Source organism: Vombatus ursinus, unplaced genomic scaffold (genome assembly GCF_900497805.2).
Source record: "Vombatus ursinus unplaced genomic scaffold, bare-nosed wombat genome assembly UNPS02005459.1, whole genome shotgun sequence".
In the NCBI taxonomy this organism is placed as follows: domain Eukaryota; kingdom Metazoa; phylum Chordata; class Mammalia; order Diprotodontia; family Vombatidae; genus Vombatus; species Vombatus ursinus.
In genome coordinates, this window is record NW_020945237.1 from 15605846 (window position 1) to 15626908 (window position 21063).

The 21063-nt window shown below is 38.1% G+C and overlaps 1 protein-coding gene across 1 annotated transcript in view; it reads left to right on the top strand.

Annotated features, from left to right (window-relative positions):
* Positions 1 to 371: 371 nt before the first annotated feature.
* The window catches only part of KIAA1217 (KIAA1217 ortholog), a 536845-nt gene continuing 516153 nt past the window's right edge, over positions 372 to 21063 (top strand). The window contains exon 1 of the mRNA XM_027847866.1: positions 372 to 711. Within this exon, the coding sequence (XP_027703667.1) occupies positions 501 to 711 (211 nt within the window). The 5' untranslated portion in view covers positions 372 to 500. The remainder of the gene's footprint in view (positions 712 to 21063) is intronic.

The following is a 21063-nucleotide window of genomic DNA, read 5'->3' on the forward strand; positions in this document are numbered from 1 at the left end:
ACATAGTCATCCTGGGGATGGCAAAAGTTTAGTCAGGGGAGGAGATATGTGCTTGAACCAATGCCTGGAAGTATCATGTAATTGCATATTTCACCGAAATATTCACCCTGCATCTGGATTCTTTTTCTTTATTTCACCTGAGTGGGTGGGGTAACGTTTACATTCTTATCCCACTTGAAGGCTGCCCAGTGTCTAGTCTGTGCATGCCAGGAGGCGTGTGTGTTATGAACGTTTCCGAGCCCAGCATCTGTTTTTTTCCTCGGAGTTGGAGCATTTACCATTGCAGAACCGTCAGCTGCTTTACCCGAGCCCACATCTACATTCCACAGGTCTGGTACACTGTCTGTGTGACTCCACCGTGCCTTTTGTTTAAAAGAGATCGAATTGGCAAGCCAGGACTTTCCATCCTGCAGCCTCTCACTGGGTCAGTTGCAAAGTAAAAAGCTCAGAGGATTTTTAGAATCTGCTGGCCCAGCAGGTAATGTTCCGGCTGATTCGCGATGTCCAAGCCTTCTCGCTTGGCTAGACCGTTCTCAGCTAATGCAGCTTCTAAGCTGCCATTATCTAGGAGGGACGAGCAGGACAGCAGGCAGAAAAAACACAGTTTAGGGGAGAAGAACTTGAAAACTGGAAGTGAAGGAAATCTGGGCAAACAGCAGCAGGTGCAAACGGCTGCCACGACTGCTCCAGGCAAGGCTCGTTCATGCAAAGGTAATGTTTGCTGCCAGTCTCCCGGGTCCCCTTCTCTATCAGCTGGAAGCTTTTAAGCTTACTTACTGGCTTAATGAGACTACTGGGTATCTTAAATGAGTTGGACTTTCTGATTTCAGGAAGTTATCTGTGTGCATGCATGTAATTTTTTTTTTTTGTCTAAAAGTTCCAAAGCGAGTCACTAAAATATCCAATTATTGGCAAGAGGTGGGTAATAAAAAAATATTCCATAGTTAATCAAGGGGCAGTAAAAGTAAATGAAGTCAGGAAAGTGTATATAACTGATACTTCCACACTTCTCTTTCGGAATGACTGATTACATCTCCAGTTGTGTTTAACAGCCTTTGCTAGACCAGCCATAGTCACCCAAAGTTTCTTTTTAATGCATAATTGACTGAAAGAAAAAGAAACAAAAAGATGGGAGTAGGGGAACCCTTTTAAAAGTACTTCATTAACTAGTTGAGAGTTTTTTATACAGATTTACATTTTTTTCTGCAGTCTCTTTTAAAAATGAATTACTATATGGAGCAATAATGTAATGATAGAGCTTTATGCCAGGCAGTACAAAAGAATACTGCTGGCATTGTTAAATATTGCACAGGAATGTAAATGAGGACAATCAGGGTTCTGTTTGAACATCATACTGTCAAGCATATGCCCAGATAGCTCATCCAAGAGGTGGGCTCCCCAAGAAACCTCCGAAAGTCAATGCATTTCTGAAATGATCGCTTATATTTTATTGTAGTGCAAGTAATGGTGGGGGCAGCAGAGGCAAGGCTGAAAAAGCTAAATTCATTGGTGTTCGTCATTTCTATTAAAAACTATAATGGGGCGACTACCAAGAAGCGTTGATAATTTTAACTCAAGAATTTTTTTTTATCAAGACTTAAATGACATCTTTTGTATTATATGTGCAAGCATGTGACTTTGAAGTCAAATTTGGAAAAGCAAAATACCATTTTAATTAATCTAATTCACTTCAGGTTATAATCAATTAATCAACAAGTGCTTTTTAAGTACCTACTGTGTGCCAAGCACTGCAGTAGCCAGATTAGGGGATATAAGTATAAGGAATGAAATAGCCCTATTGGAAAGGAGCATGCATTCTAATGGGAGAGACAAGAAACAGCGATAAAGATATTGACACTGATATGGATATAGATATGTGTGTATTTAATATGCCATATTTAGAATCTAAGATTAATACATACAAGCAAATTGTATAAAGTAGTTCCATACAAGGTAGTTTGGGAGGGAGGACACTAGCAGTTGGGGGATCAAAAAAGGTTTCATATAGAAGATAATGTTTGAACTCTGTCTTCTAGGAAGAGTAAAACTCTATGAGGCAGAGTGAATGAGGGAATGCATTCCAGAGATGTGGGGTAGCCAATGCAATTTGAAGTCAGAGCCTTTTTCTGTTAAAACAAGCAAAGCATAAATAGAAAAAAATACAGTATGATTTAGCTGGCAACTATAGATTTTCCCATTGCATTCCACTTCAAAGGTATAAATTTCCATCTTCGGAAAGTTTATTTTTTCCCCCTTAGTATAACTTATTGCATATGAATAAAGAAATGGTGACACATTTTCTTACCCAGTGTGATGAGTGGTGTATTTGTTCTGGAAGAAAAAAAAAACCCTGAAGAATTGCCATCCTGTGTAAAAGGCAAATGTCGAAACCAGCCGGGGAAAGGCTTAGGAAGTGTCAAAGTCAGTTGCAGAACAGACTGGAATTGGCCACCAAAAAAGGAAACTTTCTTTGATGTTGGGATGTGTCTGTGTGTGTGTGTGTGTGTGAAGGCTAGAAAACCCTATAAAAAGAAAGAAAGGAAAAAAAAAACCCCAACACCTAAACTTGAAGACTGCCCAGCAATTCCAGGGTACTTGCATGCATGAGGTGACTATAAGGAAATAAAATGTATATTTTCCCAGCAAACCTATCTGAATTTACTCGTCCAAATGAGTGCATTCCTTGAACATACTCACCTTGGAAGGCTAGATACTAATTCCAAAATACCTTCATTCTTTAAAAAGCTGTAACTTTCTTCTTCTGGAATTGCTCAAGTACCTTTCTTCTGAATATACTCAGTATTGGCCATTCTCCACTCTTGGGGGTGTGTGTGGGACAATTATTTATGGTGTTTGTCTTAAAAAGAACTAAAAGGCACTTGGAGCCAAACTTGAAGAATGAAAGGGTGGGCAACCTAAATACTGCCATTTTAAGGTGTTTTTTATTTAATGACGGCTGACAATAAAGTAATGATTCCAGTTTTGGAGTGGCCTATAAATGTTTCATTTATGAATAGATATAATTTTATTTTATATTATAAATATTTCAAGACAGGAATTTCAGAATGTTTTAAGTATTGATAAGTAAGTGCAGTGCCAACTCGTTAACTATGATGAAGGATTTTACTCATTTAGAGTTCTAATTTCTGCTATCTTTGCTTATTTAAATACATATGCATACATATTCACACATGTGTAATATATTAAAAAATTATACGTGTGTGTATTTATTGTTGTTCAGTTATTTTCTGTCACATCTCACTCTTCATGACCCAATTTGGGGTTTTCTTGGCAAAGATACTGGAGTGGTTTGCCATTTCCTTCTCCAGCTCATTTTATAGATGAGGGAAACTGAGGCAAACAGGGTTAAGTGACTTGCCCACGGTCACACAGCTAGTAAGTGTCTGAGGCCAGATTTGAACTCAGGGAGATGAATCTTCCTGCCTCCAGGCCCAGCTTTCTATCCACTATGCCACCTACCTATTTACATATATGTATATGTCTATGCAATATAAATTTATCTTCATTACATCATAGTGGTAACTGTCCACATGCATTGATAAAGTAAAACTGGTTAATGCTAAGGGGAGACAGAAACATTTACTTCATAGCTGGACTGCGTATAATAGGATTTTGCCTAAGTGATAACAGTGGTAACACATACTAGATTTGGATTCAGAAAACCTGAGTAATTTTTGCTCTGACACTTATTACCTCTCTGATCTTCGCAAGACCTTTCCCCTTTCTGGGTGTCACTTCCTTAACTGTAAAGTGAAAAGGTTTGTCTTGATTGCCTCAAAGTAGAGTCTGTCAAATTCATTCTCTCACTCCAAATTCATTGTACTGACAAAGCTGCCTAGCTGAGTATAATGCAGTTAAATGTCAGTTACTGTTATTCATTTATTCATTGACAGGCAGTGTAGTTTAATGGAAGGAGCACTGAACCTGGGGGACATAGGAACGTATCTTTGAATTCTTCTTCAGCACTGAGTAGCTGTGGGACCCGATGAAATGGAGAGTTACATACTATTCTGCAGGCCACAAAATGTTTTCCTCTCAGTAGCCCTCAATATTATTATCCCAATTTTGTATAGAAGGAAATTGAAGCTTATTTATTAATTATCCATATCATAAATTGGGTTTGTGTGTTGGGATGTATATATATGCCCACCTTATCAAGAAAGTTTTTACTTCAACTTTTCCACATTTTTCCGGTAATTAAAGTTTTTATTATAAATAGCCATAATTTCTCTTTTTAAAAAGGGAAGATTTAAAATCTTTTTGGGGTTACCCTTTCTGTTGCCATTAACAAAATAATGATGCAGTTAAGTATGTCATTAAAACTTTAAAGAGAAAAAAAAAAGTTGGTCTCTTTGATTAAATTTGGTTTCCTAAAGGAGGAAATTAAACAGACATTTAAAGGCAATTTCTAAATGAGTCCATTTACATTGACGATCCTAGGGCATGTATTTACCTGTTAAAGACTTGTCAGACTGATTGTCATCATCGAGATGATTATCTTAGACCTTTGGGATAACAATGGTAGCACAGTTAGCAGGGAAATTTTACAGGATGTTAAGTAATCTCTAAAGGTTAAAGGTCTGGACAGACTTTCAGAATGAATCCTGCTGAGTTTGGTTTGTGTTCACAGCCCACCTTCAGTATACCTAATTAGTCATATCAGTCATAGAAACCACAGTAAACTATCGTCTATAGTTAATTAGTTTGGTTTTTTAACATCCTCTCTATTTGGTGCTGTTTTGAAGCTGATTGCTTAGTCTATTTTCTTTGGTACCCATTGCTTTTTTAATAGGTTTTATTGATTCCCTTTGTTTTTACATTACAATGCTTCCTAGACATAATCCCTGCTGTACACCAACCCCAAATGAACCTTCGCTTCTAACAAAAAAAAAAAAAAAGACAAAATAAATGTTGGATGGTATGTTCAGCATTCTGCACCCGCAGCTACCCACCTATCCACCAAAAGAAAAGAACTTCTTCATCTGTTCTCCAAGGCCAAGATTGGTGCTTATCGTAACTCAACCTTGGGCTTTATTTCAACACTAGCTAAATTAACCAACCCCATAAATACATTTTATTTGCTATAGCGTATTGAAGAACATCTGAAGTTTAATTTGCTATATCCACAGTGAGATATGGGATAAACTAGAAACACTTTAAGGGTGTGTCATCTGTTTCCTGAAAAGTCCAACAAAGATGCCTAGTATCTACGATTATATTGGACTAAACATTTGTAATCCTTCATAACTGTGGCAGATCAAGAATCAACATACTTGCTATACAAGTGTACCTGTACATTTTATTTGCCCTTTTGTGTCCTTTTCCCTCTTCTGATTTGACGTTATATACAAACACTTGGCTACAGAAGATGTTTTTCCCCTTATTCATCCAACAGTTTGGATTAATCTCTTTAGTGGAATGGATTTTGTAAAGCAATAGGATTTAGGTTAGTGGCTTTAAGAAATCTAATAGGACTTTCTGCATGAAGGGGAGAAATAAACATGAAGGGGAAAAATGAAGTAATGGGGCTGCATGGAAATCAGCATGGTAAGCATAAAGGTTGAAGTTGAGAGATGTCAAGAAAGTCAAATGTGTTTTCTTGATGCTTTTGTCTTCTTCCCCACCCCTTCGTTTGACTGCCTTGTTTTCTTTCCCTTTAGTCTGTGATTCAGAATTTTTATCTCCTACCTTTCTTTATGTCCTCTGTCCCTAAATTCTTCTAAAGAAGGAAGAGAGAGAGAGAGAGACAGAGAGAGAGAGACAGAGAGAGACAGAGAGAGACTTTGCTCAAAAGTCAATATCTGTCTCTTGTGGTATTAATAGTGTCTGTTTTCATAAAAGCAATAAGTGACTCAATGAGAGCAATCTAGAATATATGTTGGAAATTTAGGCTCACAGATTTATAGATATGGAGCTGGAAGGGGTCTTAGAGGCCAGCTAATCCAACCTTTTCATTTTATAGTTGAGGAAACTGAGGCCCAGAGAAGTTAAGTGACTTGCCCCAAGTTACAAAGTAGTAAATGACAAAATCAGAATTTGAACTCATGTCCTTTGACCCCAGAGCCATTACTTTTCCCACTGTACCATGCTGCCTCTCCCCCTCCTTTGCAAATATGCCTTCTAATTGCCCTCCCTTCTATGCTGAACTCCCTAATGTGAGGTGGTCTACCTGGTTTATAGTGAATAGTTAAATGGCAACACTTTTTTGGAAACATTTAGCCCTTTAGAAGTCAATGTCCACTTCTCTAAGATCATCCAGTTCCCATGTGAAATAGTTCTTTTTTTGTATAGACATAGCCATGAACTGGAAAAGCAGGGGGATACATTTTGCAATGAACTAATTCATTACAATGGTTTCAGGTGTTGTCCCAAAATTGGAAAAGTGAAGAGAGCTCCATCATTAAGGAACTGGCTGCCATCCCACACATGCACACACACATGCACACAAATATCAAAATCAGCTCTGGCATCAAGCATGACCTGTTGGTCCTAATACAAGATTGTGGGTCTAGAATCACTCAAATCTAATTCTTTCTCTGACACTGACTTCCTCTGTGGCCTTGGGCAAGGCAATTAACCTCACTCACTGAGTTTCCCCAACCATAAAAGAACAATAATATGCAGTTCCAGAGGAGAAACAGGATTGAGGATTAATGGATTGGTTAATGTGTGCCTAGTGCTTTGAAGAGAAAATAAGCTATGGGAGTCAACTAAGCCCACCATTCATGGATTTTGTTTTATCATTTTTTACTTGTGATGGCTGTGACCAAGTTGAGGTTTCTTTACTAAAGAACTTGAGAGAAATTCATAGCCCTACTCACCCACCTAAATGAAATTCCATCCTAATTCACTGAAGTCTTTGTCCACAGGCTGCCTCTTTGCACTGATGGAAACTGGCTTCTTGGGCCCAGAAATTACTGTCTGAATCCACAATTCAAAACAGTGATAGCTGAGTAGTATTGCATACTCTTTAGGAAAGTCACGGTCATAAGATATGATATGTGATATTATCTAATGCTAGATTATCTAAATATTAAGTAGTAAAAATGAACACCTTAATTGAAAGAAAGTCTCTTATAGATTGGCCCAAGGGTAATATTGCTTTAGTATTGATAGCAGCAACTTGGATAAAGGCCTAGATGGCATCTTTATTAAATACAAATGACATAAAACTGGGAGGAATAGCTAATACAATGGATAACAGATTCACCAATAAGATTTCAAAAAATCAGAAGGTTGTGCTCAATCTAAGATTCAGAAGGGATACTGTACTCAGTAGGGATAAATATAAAGTCTTACACATGTGTTCAAAAAAAAAATCCACTTCCAAAGTAGAAGATGGGAAGCAGGTACAGCTTGGCAGGAGTTTGCTTGAAATGGAGTTAAGAGTTCTGGTGGATCATCAGGCAAATGATGCGGCAGCCAAAAACAAACAAATGAATGCAGTCTTAGGTTGCATTAAGAAAGGTCTAGTGCTTAAAGCTACAAGGTGTGATGATACCGTTGAGGCATGCCATATGCCCTCATCCAACCATATATGGAGTATTATGTTCAGTTTGGGGTGCTGCCTTGTAGGAAGCAGAGCCTTTAGAGGGAGATAACCAGATTGGTAAAGAGCCTTAAAATCTTGCCAGATGAAGGAACTTGGGTGGTTACCCTGGAGAAGAAAAAATTCTTGGATGGTGTGAGGAAGGTCTTTAAGTGTTTCAAGATTAGCATATGGAGGAGAGATTAGGCTTATTCTGCTTGATCCCGAAGAGGACAGTAGGAGCAATGGGTAGAAATTTGAGGTAGATTTAATCTTGAAGTAAAGGAAAACTTGCTAATAAATTGATCTATGCCCTCACTTGACATAGTAGAGTAGGATATGGCGTCCACTCCACTAGAAGTCTTCAATGGATAATCACCTGCCTGGTATGATATAGAGAGAATTCTTGTTATAGATGTTGGAGCGGATGGCCTCTGAAATCTCTTTCAATTGTGATAATCAGTGATTCTGTGAATGTATGCATTGCATACTAGGCCCAAACAATTGTGATAGGCTGAAAGCTCTTTCCACCTCCACTACGGGAATAATCTTTCTTATATGTAGAACTGCTCATGTCATTCCTCTACTCAGAAATATTTAGAGGCTTCCTATTGCCAGTCAATCAACAAGCATTTATTAAGCACCTATTATGTGCCAAGTATTGTGCTGAGGGCAGCACAAACATATAAGTGAGATGGTCCCTGACCTCAGGGAGCTTAAATTCTACTAGAGGGGTGTAATCTGTTCACAGATAAACTACTACTGGTTGTGGTGGAGGAGGGGCAGGGAGAGACAAATACCTGGGAGAATCAGGAAAGGCCTCTTGAAGGAGATGGCACTTGAACCAAATGCATCCAATGGATCCAAGAGACAGAGGTGAAGAGGAAGAGCATTCCATGCATGGAGAGGTGGAGTCACAGAGGTGAGGAATTGAAAGCCATTTATGGGGAATAGCAAATAGGCCAGTTTGGTTAGAGCATTGTGTTCCTTCCTGATGAGTAAAATTCCAACTCCTTTGCCTGGCATTCAAGGCCTTCTACAATATGGTGCCACCTGGCCTTTCCAGCCTTATCTCATATAGTGTTCTAGCCAAACAAAGCTTTTTTTTTTTTTTACTACCTTAACATACTCTGCTTTCTTCTGCCTCAGGGCCCTTGCTGACACTTATTCATACACATAGAAGAATGTCCTCTCTCCTGAGAGGGCTCACCTATTGAGTTTCTACCAATCCTTGAAAGCCTAACTCAAATGTTACCCCTCCATTGAAAATTTGTTTCATTCCCTAGTTGATAATGATCTCTTCCCTAGACCTCATGAAGTCCTTTTTAGTGTACCTCTCTTTTTAATCCTCTTATCATACACTATTGTGTTATCATTATTGATGTTTATACCTTAATCTTCCTACTAGACTATAAACTCCCTGAAAGCAGGAAATGTATCATAGCTAGACTTTCTACTCCTCCAGTGCTTACTACTGAGATCGGCACAGAGCAACCACTTAAAAATGATCATTGAGGGGATGAAGCACAAAATAAGATGTTTACATATTGAAATTCAGGGCCCTTTTTTACCTCCTTTTCATATCAGAAGGGGAAGCGGTTGGTTATGTGGCTCAAGGATGAGAAAATACTGAGAGGGCTCAAATGTGGCCACTCCTGAACTGGCCCTGTGCGTGATGGAAGTCCATGTAGCAACTGTAGGGCAAGACAGCCTAGTCCAATGGCTATAGGATCCACAGTCAAAGGATCAGAGTACGAATATGAACCCTGCTACTTACCTGCCTTTGTGATCTTTTACCTCTATGGTCATCAGTTTCTCCCTCTGTAAAATGAGAGGCTTGAACTCAAGGAGCTCAGAGGTCCCTTCCAATGATCTTACATTAAATTTCATTTCACTCTGTAATGACAAAGGTGGCGCTGCAGTTATAGTTGTGACTTCAACTTTGCAAATATGACCTCTAATTGCCCTCCCCCCTATGCTGAACTCCCTAATGTGAGGTGGTCTACCTGGTTTATAGTCAGATTCAGGGGTCAACAGTGGCCATAAAATCTTTAAAGCCAGCTCTGCTCAGCATATCTCTAGGATGCACTCGTGATAATACTGTCAGTATTCAGTATTTCCTTCTTGGTATAGGAAGATGGTGCTACTGACTTTCCACCAGCAAGTGAATGATTCTAAGAAGAGGATAAGAAAAAGCAACAAACATTCTACTTATGTTTCTGCATATTGACATGAACATGGACCCTGTTGCTTGACAACTAACATTGTTGTTGGGTTTTTGTTTTTGTTTTTCCAGCAATAGTGATGGATTGGCAGGGATCTGTCCCCACCCTCCTGCCTGCCTGCCTGCCTGCTTTGTAACTAATAGCACACATTTGTAAAAAAGGTGGCTGAGGTTGTGTATGCAGTCTGTTCCATGAAAATAAGGGGAAAGTTACATATAAAGCTAGTGATCAGAAAGTTAACTTTAGCGCATGAATTCTATGTTCTGATCACCTGTGCTAACTTATCAGCGCCTGGAGCTAATGAGGCCAAGGCAGGTGTAAGGACAGTTTAAGGAGAACATCCAGCAATCTGAGTGATGAGGGGCCTGGAGTGCATGCCAAATGAGGACTGTCTTAAGGAACTGGTGACATTCAGTACAAAGAAGAGAAGACAGAGAGGTGGGGATTTTGGGACGGACCCAATACCCTTCAAGTATTTGAAGGTCTAGAGAAGGATTAACTTGCTGTGCTTGGCCCCTGGAGTAATGGGTGGAAGCTGTAAAGAGGTCAATTTTGGGTTGATATTAGTGGGGTGGGGGGAATATCCTAACAATTAGAGCTCTCCAAAAGTTGAATGGGTTCTCTCAAGAGATGGTGGGCTCCCCCTCCTTTGAGGTCTTCAAGCAAAGGAAAGATCACATGCCAGCTATCTGATTGTGGGGATTCCTTTTGTGTATGGGCTAGACTGGACAGCAACTGATTTCCCTTTCAGCTGTCAAATTCTGTGATTCTGTGTGATCTGTTCTATTAGTCCACAACCAAAGAAAAATGCCTTCCTCAGGCCAGCTGTTTTCCAAATAAGGGTTCCAAGTCCTCATTACTGCTTCTCAGTATTTCACTATCTGCTCATCTCCAGTAATATAAAGCCTGCTAGCAGATAAGCCACACCAATGTCACATAAGGAAAAAAAGACAAAGACAGAAAAGAGTTTTCCATTTCACGTGGATATTTAAGAAAATCTTTAGGGTAGGTGGTCCAAGGTGATATTGGCTCCTGGAGTTCCCCTTACTTTCCTCTGGCTGAGTTCTGCTTGTTTTTTGGCTTCCCCCATCCAGGATCAGGCCAGATATCTGAAAAAAAAAACTTCCTTAATCCATCAGGATGGACAGAAAATTCACTCCCCTTATTTCATTTGCTGACCTAATTTTGGTCAAAATTCCAGGTGTAAGAAAACTACATGATCCTCCTCTCTAGTGTTAATTACCTATGGAAAGTCAGAAGACTTAGAGCTGTAAGGGATCTCCGAGATCTTATTCATTCAACTCCCTTTCCAGATGAGGACGGGCCAAGGCTGTTAAGTGGTTTAAGTAAAACAGGATTCACAGACATTCCAACACAGTTCTAAATCCAGGGCTTCTTGCACCACATCATGAGGTCCTGAGATTTTCTTTGAGGTCATCTGTACAGCCTTTGAGGATTAGACTGCTGGCTTAGCCAACTTTGATTCCTGGTCTTTACTTCTTCTTAACAGTTGTAGATATCTATTCCCTACAGCTAGTATTCCCTAGAAAACAGAATAGTAATAGCTAACGGTTAGGTAGCTCCTATATGTGACAGTTGCTCTGCTAAGTGCATTACAATGATCATATCACAGCCCTGGGAGGTAGGTGCTGTTACACTCCCCATTTTACAGATGAGGAAACTGAGGGAAACAAGGGTGAAGGGTTGCCCAGGGTCACACAGCTAGTGAGTGTGTAAGGCCATATTTGACCTCAGGTTTTCCTGACTCCTGGCCCGGTGCTCTATCCACTGCTTCTTCCTGTTTGTTTTGTTTCTTCCAATAGAATATAAACTCCTAGAGAGCAGGGTCTGTTCCATTTGTGCCTTGGTATCCCCACTGACTAAAACAATATCTGGCATGTATTAGATGCTTAATAAATGCTTGTGGGATGTACGGAATGTTCAAGGTGGACAAGCACCTCGGGGTGCGAGGGCTTACCAAGCCCTTTTCAGGGCTGCTTGTCTGCCTTTCATATCTACCTGCCACCCAACTCTCACCTGTGACTCCAAGAAGTTGTAGCACATGTAGTGGCCGCACCCCAGTAAAACTGTCTTGGCAGATGGGCTAAACCAAGTTGAAGGTAACATACGGACCTCAAACCCATTGATGAGTAAGGAGGATGTTTACCCCAAGCATATGAAGACTTCTGTTGGTGGATTTCAAAATCAGGAAAACCTGATGAGAACAATTTGTTCCAATAGCCATGAAGGTGGCTGAAGCAGGTGCTGTGGAGTGCTTAGAGCTTGGTCAGACAACAGAGATTCACTGCGTTTCGGACCATAGCCAGTCATCTTGACTTTCATCTTGCCACTGGACATCCATGATTCTGGAAGAGAGAGTGAAGCTGATGACTTTGCATAACTCTGCCTTAGAAATCCAATTCACATGCAAGTTGCAACATCACCCTATGCAGTCATTGGTCTCCTCTTCAAAAACAAAGGATGAACAGAATAAATGCTTATTGATTGATTCAATGAGTGAATGATTCTAGGAAGAGGATAAGAAAAAGCAACAAACATTCAACTTATGTTTCTGCATATTGACGTGAACATGGACCCTATTCCTTGACAACTAACATTTCTCACCCCAGGATACCACCAGTCATAATTTCCTTTCGTCCTTTCTTTTTTCTTCCAGGTGGAAAGTGGATTGGCAGTCCATTAAGAACTAGTTTGTGCTAATAATTTATTACTTTTTTCTTATTCTCCATGACTAGCTTACAATCAGGGCTACTTTCATAGTCTAGAGTATTTGGGGAAGTATTTGTTGTCCTTCTTTCCCCTGTTAAGATGTCACCCATCTGTCCAAATGCTCAGGTTTGTGTTCAGTGGCTTATCTTGAGCTCCATGCTAAGAGCATAATCCTCAGCCTAATAAAAGTTTTTTTTGTCTTAAAATCATCTCCTGTTTATTCTATAGCTTTTTTGAGTCTTAAGACAAAGTCATGTCACTCCATGATGAGAGACTTTTCTCCCCAAAAGCTATAGCAGAAGATGTCTCATAATTTGGATAAATTTTGTGAACATTTTGTTGGCGCCTTTTCCCATTGAAATATTGCCCCAGAAAAATCATAAACAAGTTGTATGTAATTACAAATTAGATATTTAGAAAAAAACACCACCAGATAGTTTCACTCCCTAAATAATTCAATCATGGTAACTCCCAGTACCCTGGGTCTTCCTTTTGCAATTTTGATTATATCCCTATTAAAATCCTTAGTAATATCTAGCTTCCTACTTAAAATATTTTTATTTTTTGCCATCTCTATTTTTAAGCAAAAAATATAATTTGTCCATTGTAAATGTGATCAGAATTAACACAATTGAGAGAGTGCCCTTACAATTTACTAGTGAAATACCAGCTAATAGATGACTCCTCACTATAATTTACATAGTTACTTGCCTACCCCCTCCAGTCCATCCATAGCTCTTGCCAATATACATTTTTTTAATGTATAGGCTGTTCATGTTACCTCTCTAATTAAAACTATGGAATGGTTTCCATTTGCCAACCACATAAAGTTCAAACGCCCCAGCTTGGCATTCACAAACCCCCACAATGGTGCCAACCTACACTTAGACATACTGTTGCCTTCAGGCTACCTTGAAGCCTAACTGAACTCCTTCTCATCCAACACCCTACAATTATATGCTTTGGTTCATTCTCTTCCCTATGTCTAAAACAGTCCCTCAGTATTCCACACACACACACACACACACACACACACCTTCTAATGTCAACTATTGACTATTAACCCATCCTCTAATGTTGTTAAAGCCCAAACACCACCTCCACTATGAAGCCTTTCCCCACCCCCAACCCTCAACCTCCCGTGATGCTTACAATCACAAGATACTAAGATTCACAATTGGAAGGGACATCAGAGACCAGTAAATCCAATCCTCTCATTTTACAGATGAAGAAACTGAAGCCCAGAGTGCTTCCACCGGTCAGATTCTGTGATTTGAGAAGTTAAATGACTTGCCCTGCATCACACTTTTCCCTGTATGTACAAATCATGTGTTATTTTTGTGAATTGCACATACAATATGCTGTCCCACTATTTAGACAATAACATATTATCTTAAATATGTATTTCTCTGAGCACCTTCCATAGTTCTCTGCACACAATACTTTTATACCATAAAAATAAATGTAAACATAACTTGAGAAATGTTTGTCAAACTATATACAGTACATATTTTCTCAAGAGATGGTCCAGGAGAGTGGATAGAAGGGTGAGCTTCAGAATCAGGAAAACCTGCATTTTAGTTCTGCCCCAACACAAATTGACTGTGTGACCTGGACAAATCACTTAATTTCTCTTGAGACAAATCTGCCAACCAGTTATCCAAAATTCTGCATTGGTAGATGGATTTTCCTAGACTATCTGATGTCACAGGCCTGGACCCCTCCTTCCCTATTCCCGTCCAAAAAAGAAAAAAAAAACAACCCAAACCAGATTTTCTTAAAACTTATCCCATTGATCTTAGATATTCTTGTAATCTTCTATCGTGGTCATCTATCTGTCTGCCCACTTGCCTGTGGTTCTACAGTGCAGACTTAGCTTTGTAGTCATACAGTAACAACCTCCTTAGCTCATGGCCAGATCGACTAAGAGTCTGGGAATTTGACAATCTAGACAGAAGAAAGCCCCTGCTCCTTTGTGAACTTTTTTATACTGTTAACTATTACTGCCATTTGGGTTAATGATCTATATGATCATGAGTCATGGAGAAAGCCTGGCTTATATGCTTTGGCCCTACTTTCTGCCACAAAGCGAGAAGCTTCAATGGGTTAACAATGTTTTTTTTTTTTTAATTTCCCATTTCCAAAATGACGGGGAATGTACTTTTATGCCACAAAGATAAATTAAAACATAACTCCAATAAAGAAAGGATCCTTTATTATATACAAGAAACATCTGCTAACTGATATATCTGTCAGGATCTGTTGCTTAACAATCACATTTCCTGACAATGCATTCTTACAAATACAATCCACATGTTAAACTTTTTTAATTTAATTTAATTTTATTTTAAAGGAAGTTCATTATTAAAAGACTTAAGAGATGTCATTTAGTCAGGCTGTGGCGTTTTATGTTTGTCTGAAAACTTATTTATACTACACATATGGGTATGGCTATTGTATACATATCCCACATATCCTGTTTTATTCATTACTCATCTACCTTGGAGGGTATAAAAATTGTAAAATTTAAATGGTAGATGTTTTTCTTTTATATATGGACTAGACTTGTGATTTCATTGATGCAGGGCACTCCCAATGAAGGAACTCCCTGTAATGATACAAATTAGTCTCTGCTCTGCTTTCGAACTCAGGTCTTCTTTTCTTAGAGGCCAGTTCTCTTATCCACTCTGCCTCTCATTTGACACACACACAAAGTATATTTTTAAATAATTTGTTTATTTTTAGTTTTCAACATTCACTTTTGTAAGATTTTAAGTTTTAAATTTTCTCCCCTTCCCTTTCCTCCCCCCTCCCCAAGACGGCATGCAATCTGATATAGGCTCTACTTGTACATTCATATTTTTTCCATTTTTAAAAAATATTAAGCTCTACATATACATTTTTATTAAACTTTCTTTCATATTAGTCATGTTGTAAAGAAGAATTAGAACAAATGGGAGGAACCACAAGAAAGAAGAAACAAAACAAAAAAGAGAGAGAAAGCAAATAGTATGCTTTGATCTGCATTCAGACTTCCTAGTTCTTTCTTTGGATACGGATAGCATTTTCCGTCATGAGCCTTTTGGAGTTGTCTTAGGTTCTTGTGTTGCTGAGAAGAGCTAAGTCTATCAAATTCAGTCATCACACAATGTGACTGTTACTGTGTATAATGTTCTCCTGATTCTGCTCACTTCACTCAGCATCAGTTCATATAAGTCCATCCAGGTTTTTCTGAAGTCTGCCTGCTAATTAATTCTTATAGCAAAATAGTATTGCATTACACTCATATACCACAACTTGTTCAGCCATTCCCCAATTGATGAACATCCCCTCAATTTCCAATTCTTGGCCACCACAAAAAGAGTTGCTATAAATATTTTTGTACATGTGGGTCCTTCTCCCATTTGTATGATCTCTTTGAGATACAGACCTAGAAGTGGTATTGCTGGGTCAAAGTGTATGCACATTTTTATAGCCCTTTGGGCATAGTTCCAAACTGTTAGGCAGAATGTTAGATTAGTTCACAACTCCACCAACAATGTATTAGTGTTCCAATTTTCCCATATCTTCTCCAGCATTTGTCGTTTTCCTGTTTTGTCATGTTAGCCAATCTCATAGGTATGATGTGGTACCTAAGAGCTGTTTTGATTTGATTTTTCTAATGAATTCTAATTTTCTGTTTTCTAATCAATAGTGATTTAGAACATTTTTTCCATATGTTTATAGATGGCTTTAATTTCTTCATCTGAAAACTCACTATTTATATCCTTTGACCATTATCAATTGGGGAATGACTTGTGTTCTTATAAATTTGACTTAATTCTCTATATACTACTTAAATGAGGCCTTTATCAGAGACACTGGTTGTAAAAATTCTTTCCCAATTTTCTGCTTCCCTCCTAATCTTGGTTGCATTGGCTTTGTTTGTGCAAAAACTTTTCAATTTAATGTAATCAAAATTATCCTTTTTGCATTTCATAATGTTCTCTCTCTCTTGTTTGGTCGCAAATTCTTCCATTCTCCATAAATCTGACAGGTAAACTATTCCTTGCTCTCCCAGTTTGCTTATAGTATCAGCCTTTATATCTAAATTGTGTAACCATTTTGACTTTATTTTGGTATACACTGTAAGATGGTGGTCTATGCCCAGTTTCTGCCATGCTATTTTCCAGTTTTCCCAGCAGTTTTTGTCAAATAGTGTGTTTTTATCACAAAAGCTGGAGTCTCACAAAGTATATTTTAAGAACTAGTAACTTAGTATCCTTCTCGGGAACATACCATATTTTCTAAACATCTGACTTTCCACCATTCCTTCTTCACTCACCTTTTCTCTTTGTATACATTTTGATATCCATTCTGACATATTAATTTTTTATTGTTTACCTGTTTATAGGTAATTCTGATATCCATGTTGTTGTTATTCATTTGTGTCCAACTCTTCATGACCCCATTTGGGGTTTTCTTGGCAAAGATACTGGAGTGGTTTGCCATCTCCTTCTCCAGCTCATTTTACAGATGGGGAAACTAAGGCAAACATTGTGAAATGACTTGCCCAAGGTCACACAGCTAGTAAGTATCTAAGACTGGATTTGAACTCAGAAAGATGAGTCTTCTTCCTCACTCTAGGCCTAGCGTTCTATCAGCTAAGCCACCTAGCTATCAGATATCCATAGACATCAACGTTTCTATTTTCAGTGGAAAATTTTTAAGTTGTAGAAACTATTTGACTTTCTGAGTAAGGCAGAAACCCAGTCCTAAGTGGGTTTAATTAGGCAGGGAAGTTTATAGACCTGATCTCTTGGATTTTATGTTTGACAGATAAAATAATGATACTACACTTATTAAACATATTAATGTTCTTCTAAAAAATGTATCTACCTAAAAGAATCATTTAAAAATAATCAGTGAAGCTGTTTAAAAACTGTACTAGATCTCTCAACAAACAAAAATTAGTAAGTTAAAGTATAAGAATTTGCTAAGCTTCTCAGAAACCTGCCAGGTTTTTGGTTTCGTTAGGTTCAATTTGTTTTTTTCAGTAGTCCTTAGGTAGATTTTTCTCACTTCCAAGAGCAGGCCATTAACATAGATCTTAGACAGTGGCTTGTTGAGATAAGAGCCATTTGTCTAAGGACCAACTATTTTTAAATAGCCTGGTGCATATGTTTTATAGCCACAGCTGACTTCTTGCAACAACTAGACATGCAATACTTAAGCTCACAAGTTGAAGTTAAGCAGACTGACAATTATAATCTATGTGAATTCATGTTATTCTAAAGGAAAAAAAAAGAAATCTGGGTGCCATTTGTTTTCTCAGTCTTTGCCTAAAGTGGTTTCCATTAATTCTCATTTTCATAATATGAGTAGAGGAAGAATTTACAGAATGGGAGAAAAACACTCTAGCAAACAGAGGACAAAGGAACAATAGAAAAGGGTGTTTCCACTAAATAGGTTTTTTTTTTCTTTTTCATTCAAAATGTGTATCAGCATTCCTAAATGCTTAGCTATTACTAGGTGAGTAACTTTTAAGATTAGGAAACTCTGGTCAGTGTTGTTGTTCCATTCATTTAGTTGTGCCTGACTCTTCGTGACCCTATACGGGGCTTTTCTTGCCAAAGATACTGGGATAGTTGGCCATTTTCTTCTCTAGTGGATTAAAGCAAACAGAGGTTAATCGACTTGCCCAAGGTCACAGCTAGTAAGTGTCTGAGGCCAGATTTGAACTCAGGTCCTCCTGACTCCAAGCCCAGCACTCTATCCATTGAGCCACCTAGCTGCCTTTATGTTGTGCTCTTGTATAAATATTTGTAAAGTTTTGTGGTCATCGTGTCTTGAACATTCAAGATAACTGGTTTTAATAATATAAACCATACCTAGAGACAGGGAATATTACATAAAAGATAGAGAATGGATTGTAGAGCCAGAAAGATTGACTTCAAATCCCACCTCTAACAAATACTGGCTCTGTGACTCTGAAAATTCATTTAACCTCTCAGTGCTTTAGGCAATGCTCTAATACTATATATTGAAGAGAAGGCACAGAAATTGGTAGAGGGAGTTTCCTCATCTGGGAATTCCCTATAACAATGAAATTACAAGTCCAGTCCCTATCCCTATCCCTAACTCATATTTACTCTTTTACTGGAAAATGTATTCCTTAGATCCATAGTTAAAGTGAAGATTGTATCATCATCTAGTTAATTAAAAACTGCCCCCAAAAGATAATCAATTCAATGTAATTCAACAAATATAAAGGTCTTAGTATGTCCAAGGCACTGTGTTAGTTGTTAGGAATACAAAGATAAGAATCAAATACTCCCTGGCCTTATATTGCACTTATAAAGTAATGCAGAGCAATTTCAAGAGGGAGAGAGACAACTTACTTTGCGTTGCTTTTATATCTGACACTCATATAAAGTAATCAGTACATTAATAAGAGGTGATCAGAGAATGTCTCCTGTAGGAAAGGGCGATAGGGTTGTGCTACGATGGAAGCTAAAGAGACTACGAGGCAGAAGTGATAAAGGAGCTTATTTCAGGCATCAGGCACAGCCTGTGCAAAGGCACCAGGGTGGGAGATGGAATGTTGTATACAGGAAACAGTTCATAAGTCAGCTTGACTGGAATGGAGACTGTACGAAGGGAAGGTCATGTGAAATACGACTAATATTTCAGGAGTCAGATTTTGGAGGGCTTTCAGTGTCAGTCTGAAGATTTTGTTTTATCCAAAAGTCAAAATGGAGGCCGTGGAGATCTTTTCATAGAAGGAGTGGTATGGTTGGATCTGTGGTTTGGGAATATCAGTTTGGCAGCTGTGAGAAGGATAGATTAGACAGGAGAGAGACTTGAAGGAGAAAAAGCAATTCAGACATTTTTGAAATAGTCCAGGCAAAAGTGATAAGATTCTGAGGTAGAGCAGAGTAACTCAAAATCTAGTAGTTTAAGTCAACTCAGTGATTTAGTTTATCCTTCTTCTACCTGCTCCCCCAAACAGACAAAAAACCACCAACAACAACGCTTGCTTTTATCTAAATTTCTCCATATTAAGGTTTGACAAGTCTATAAAATGATTGTTTAACTGTGCAACTCCATTCCTTCCTTTGTGTAAATCCAAAATTGACAGTGTTGCTACTTGGCTTTGACTTCATGTAAAACCTTCAAAGGATATGGAGCTAGGTGTGTTTGTTTGTTCCCCTGAGTTCTACCCAATTTATCAAGCTCGTTTGGGCATTTTTAATTCATGCATCTAAGCTTGAATCATTTCTGGATAATACCCATCTCTCCTGAACTCTACTGAGTAAGTTCCTTGAGGGCAAGAACTGCTCTTTGAATCCCTAGCACCTAGCACAGAGCCCAGCACGTAATAGGTGTATTATTAATGAGTGCTTGTTGGGATGTGTAAAATTGGCAGGATATTGAAATTGTCCTTTCTCCTGTTACTTAATCTTCAGTTATTTATCAGCGTTATCAGTAAATGTATCCATTCCTCGGTGAAAAGTGTAAAAGAAGAGCGGCATGCCATTTTTTTTATACATCTTTAATAGAAATCATACTTAAAGTCATTCTGAGAAAGGAATATATGCTTTCCAGGGTTTTTAAATCTTCAAGTTAATTGTTTTTTCCATTATTTCCCCAAGTAGTGACTCTCCTGATTTAATATTCTTGTAATGGAAAGTAAAGGAAGAAAGTGGGTGCAGTTTTTATAGGATAGAGGGGTCCCATGCATAATCCTGTGATCCTAAATCTGAGACGTGGCAGGATTTAATGGAAAGAATGCTGTGTTTGGAGTTAAAGTTCATAGGTTCAAATTCCCAGCTCTGCTATGTAGTAGCTGTGTGACTTTGGGCAAATTCCTTACCCTCTTTGGGCCTCAGTTTCCTCATCTGTAAAATGAGGATACTGCACTATATAGTGTCTAAACTCCCTTCTAGTTCTAAATTTATGTGCCTAAAAGCTACCAGTTGCCAGATGATAATAGATATGAACTGTGACTCATCACCAATGACCCCAAAGAGTCAATGGTATCCATCATTGTAGGAAGCTATACTAATGAAGAAGGGAATATAAAGGAAGGTGAAGAACAAAGAGGAAGAAACAAAGTATGTGCACTGAAAGAAAACTAGAAACATATGTAAATCAACAAATATCATTTTACTCATTTTTTACCATTATCTACCTTCAGATACCTTTTTTTTTTTTAAAAAAAAACCAAACACTTTGTCAGCACTATTTTTTTAATGCTGTCAGGAGATAACCAGAAAAAGAAGATATTTCTTTAAAGATTAAAATGTATTTCTGAAAGGACAGATATCTTGAAAGAAACTAATTCACTGTTGACATCCAAAATTAAAGATCATTTGATTTAATGAAGTAGAGAAGAAAAATATTACTCTTTAACACATTTGTCTCTGATATGTAAGAAATAATGAACACGAAAACCATCCCTTCATCACGTGAACATTTATATTTTTCAAATGAGGTTCCCAAAGGATTGGTGAATTTGTGGAATGTATGGAATGTCATTGTGTACTGCTTTACAAATACAAATATCAAGATTACTAG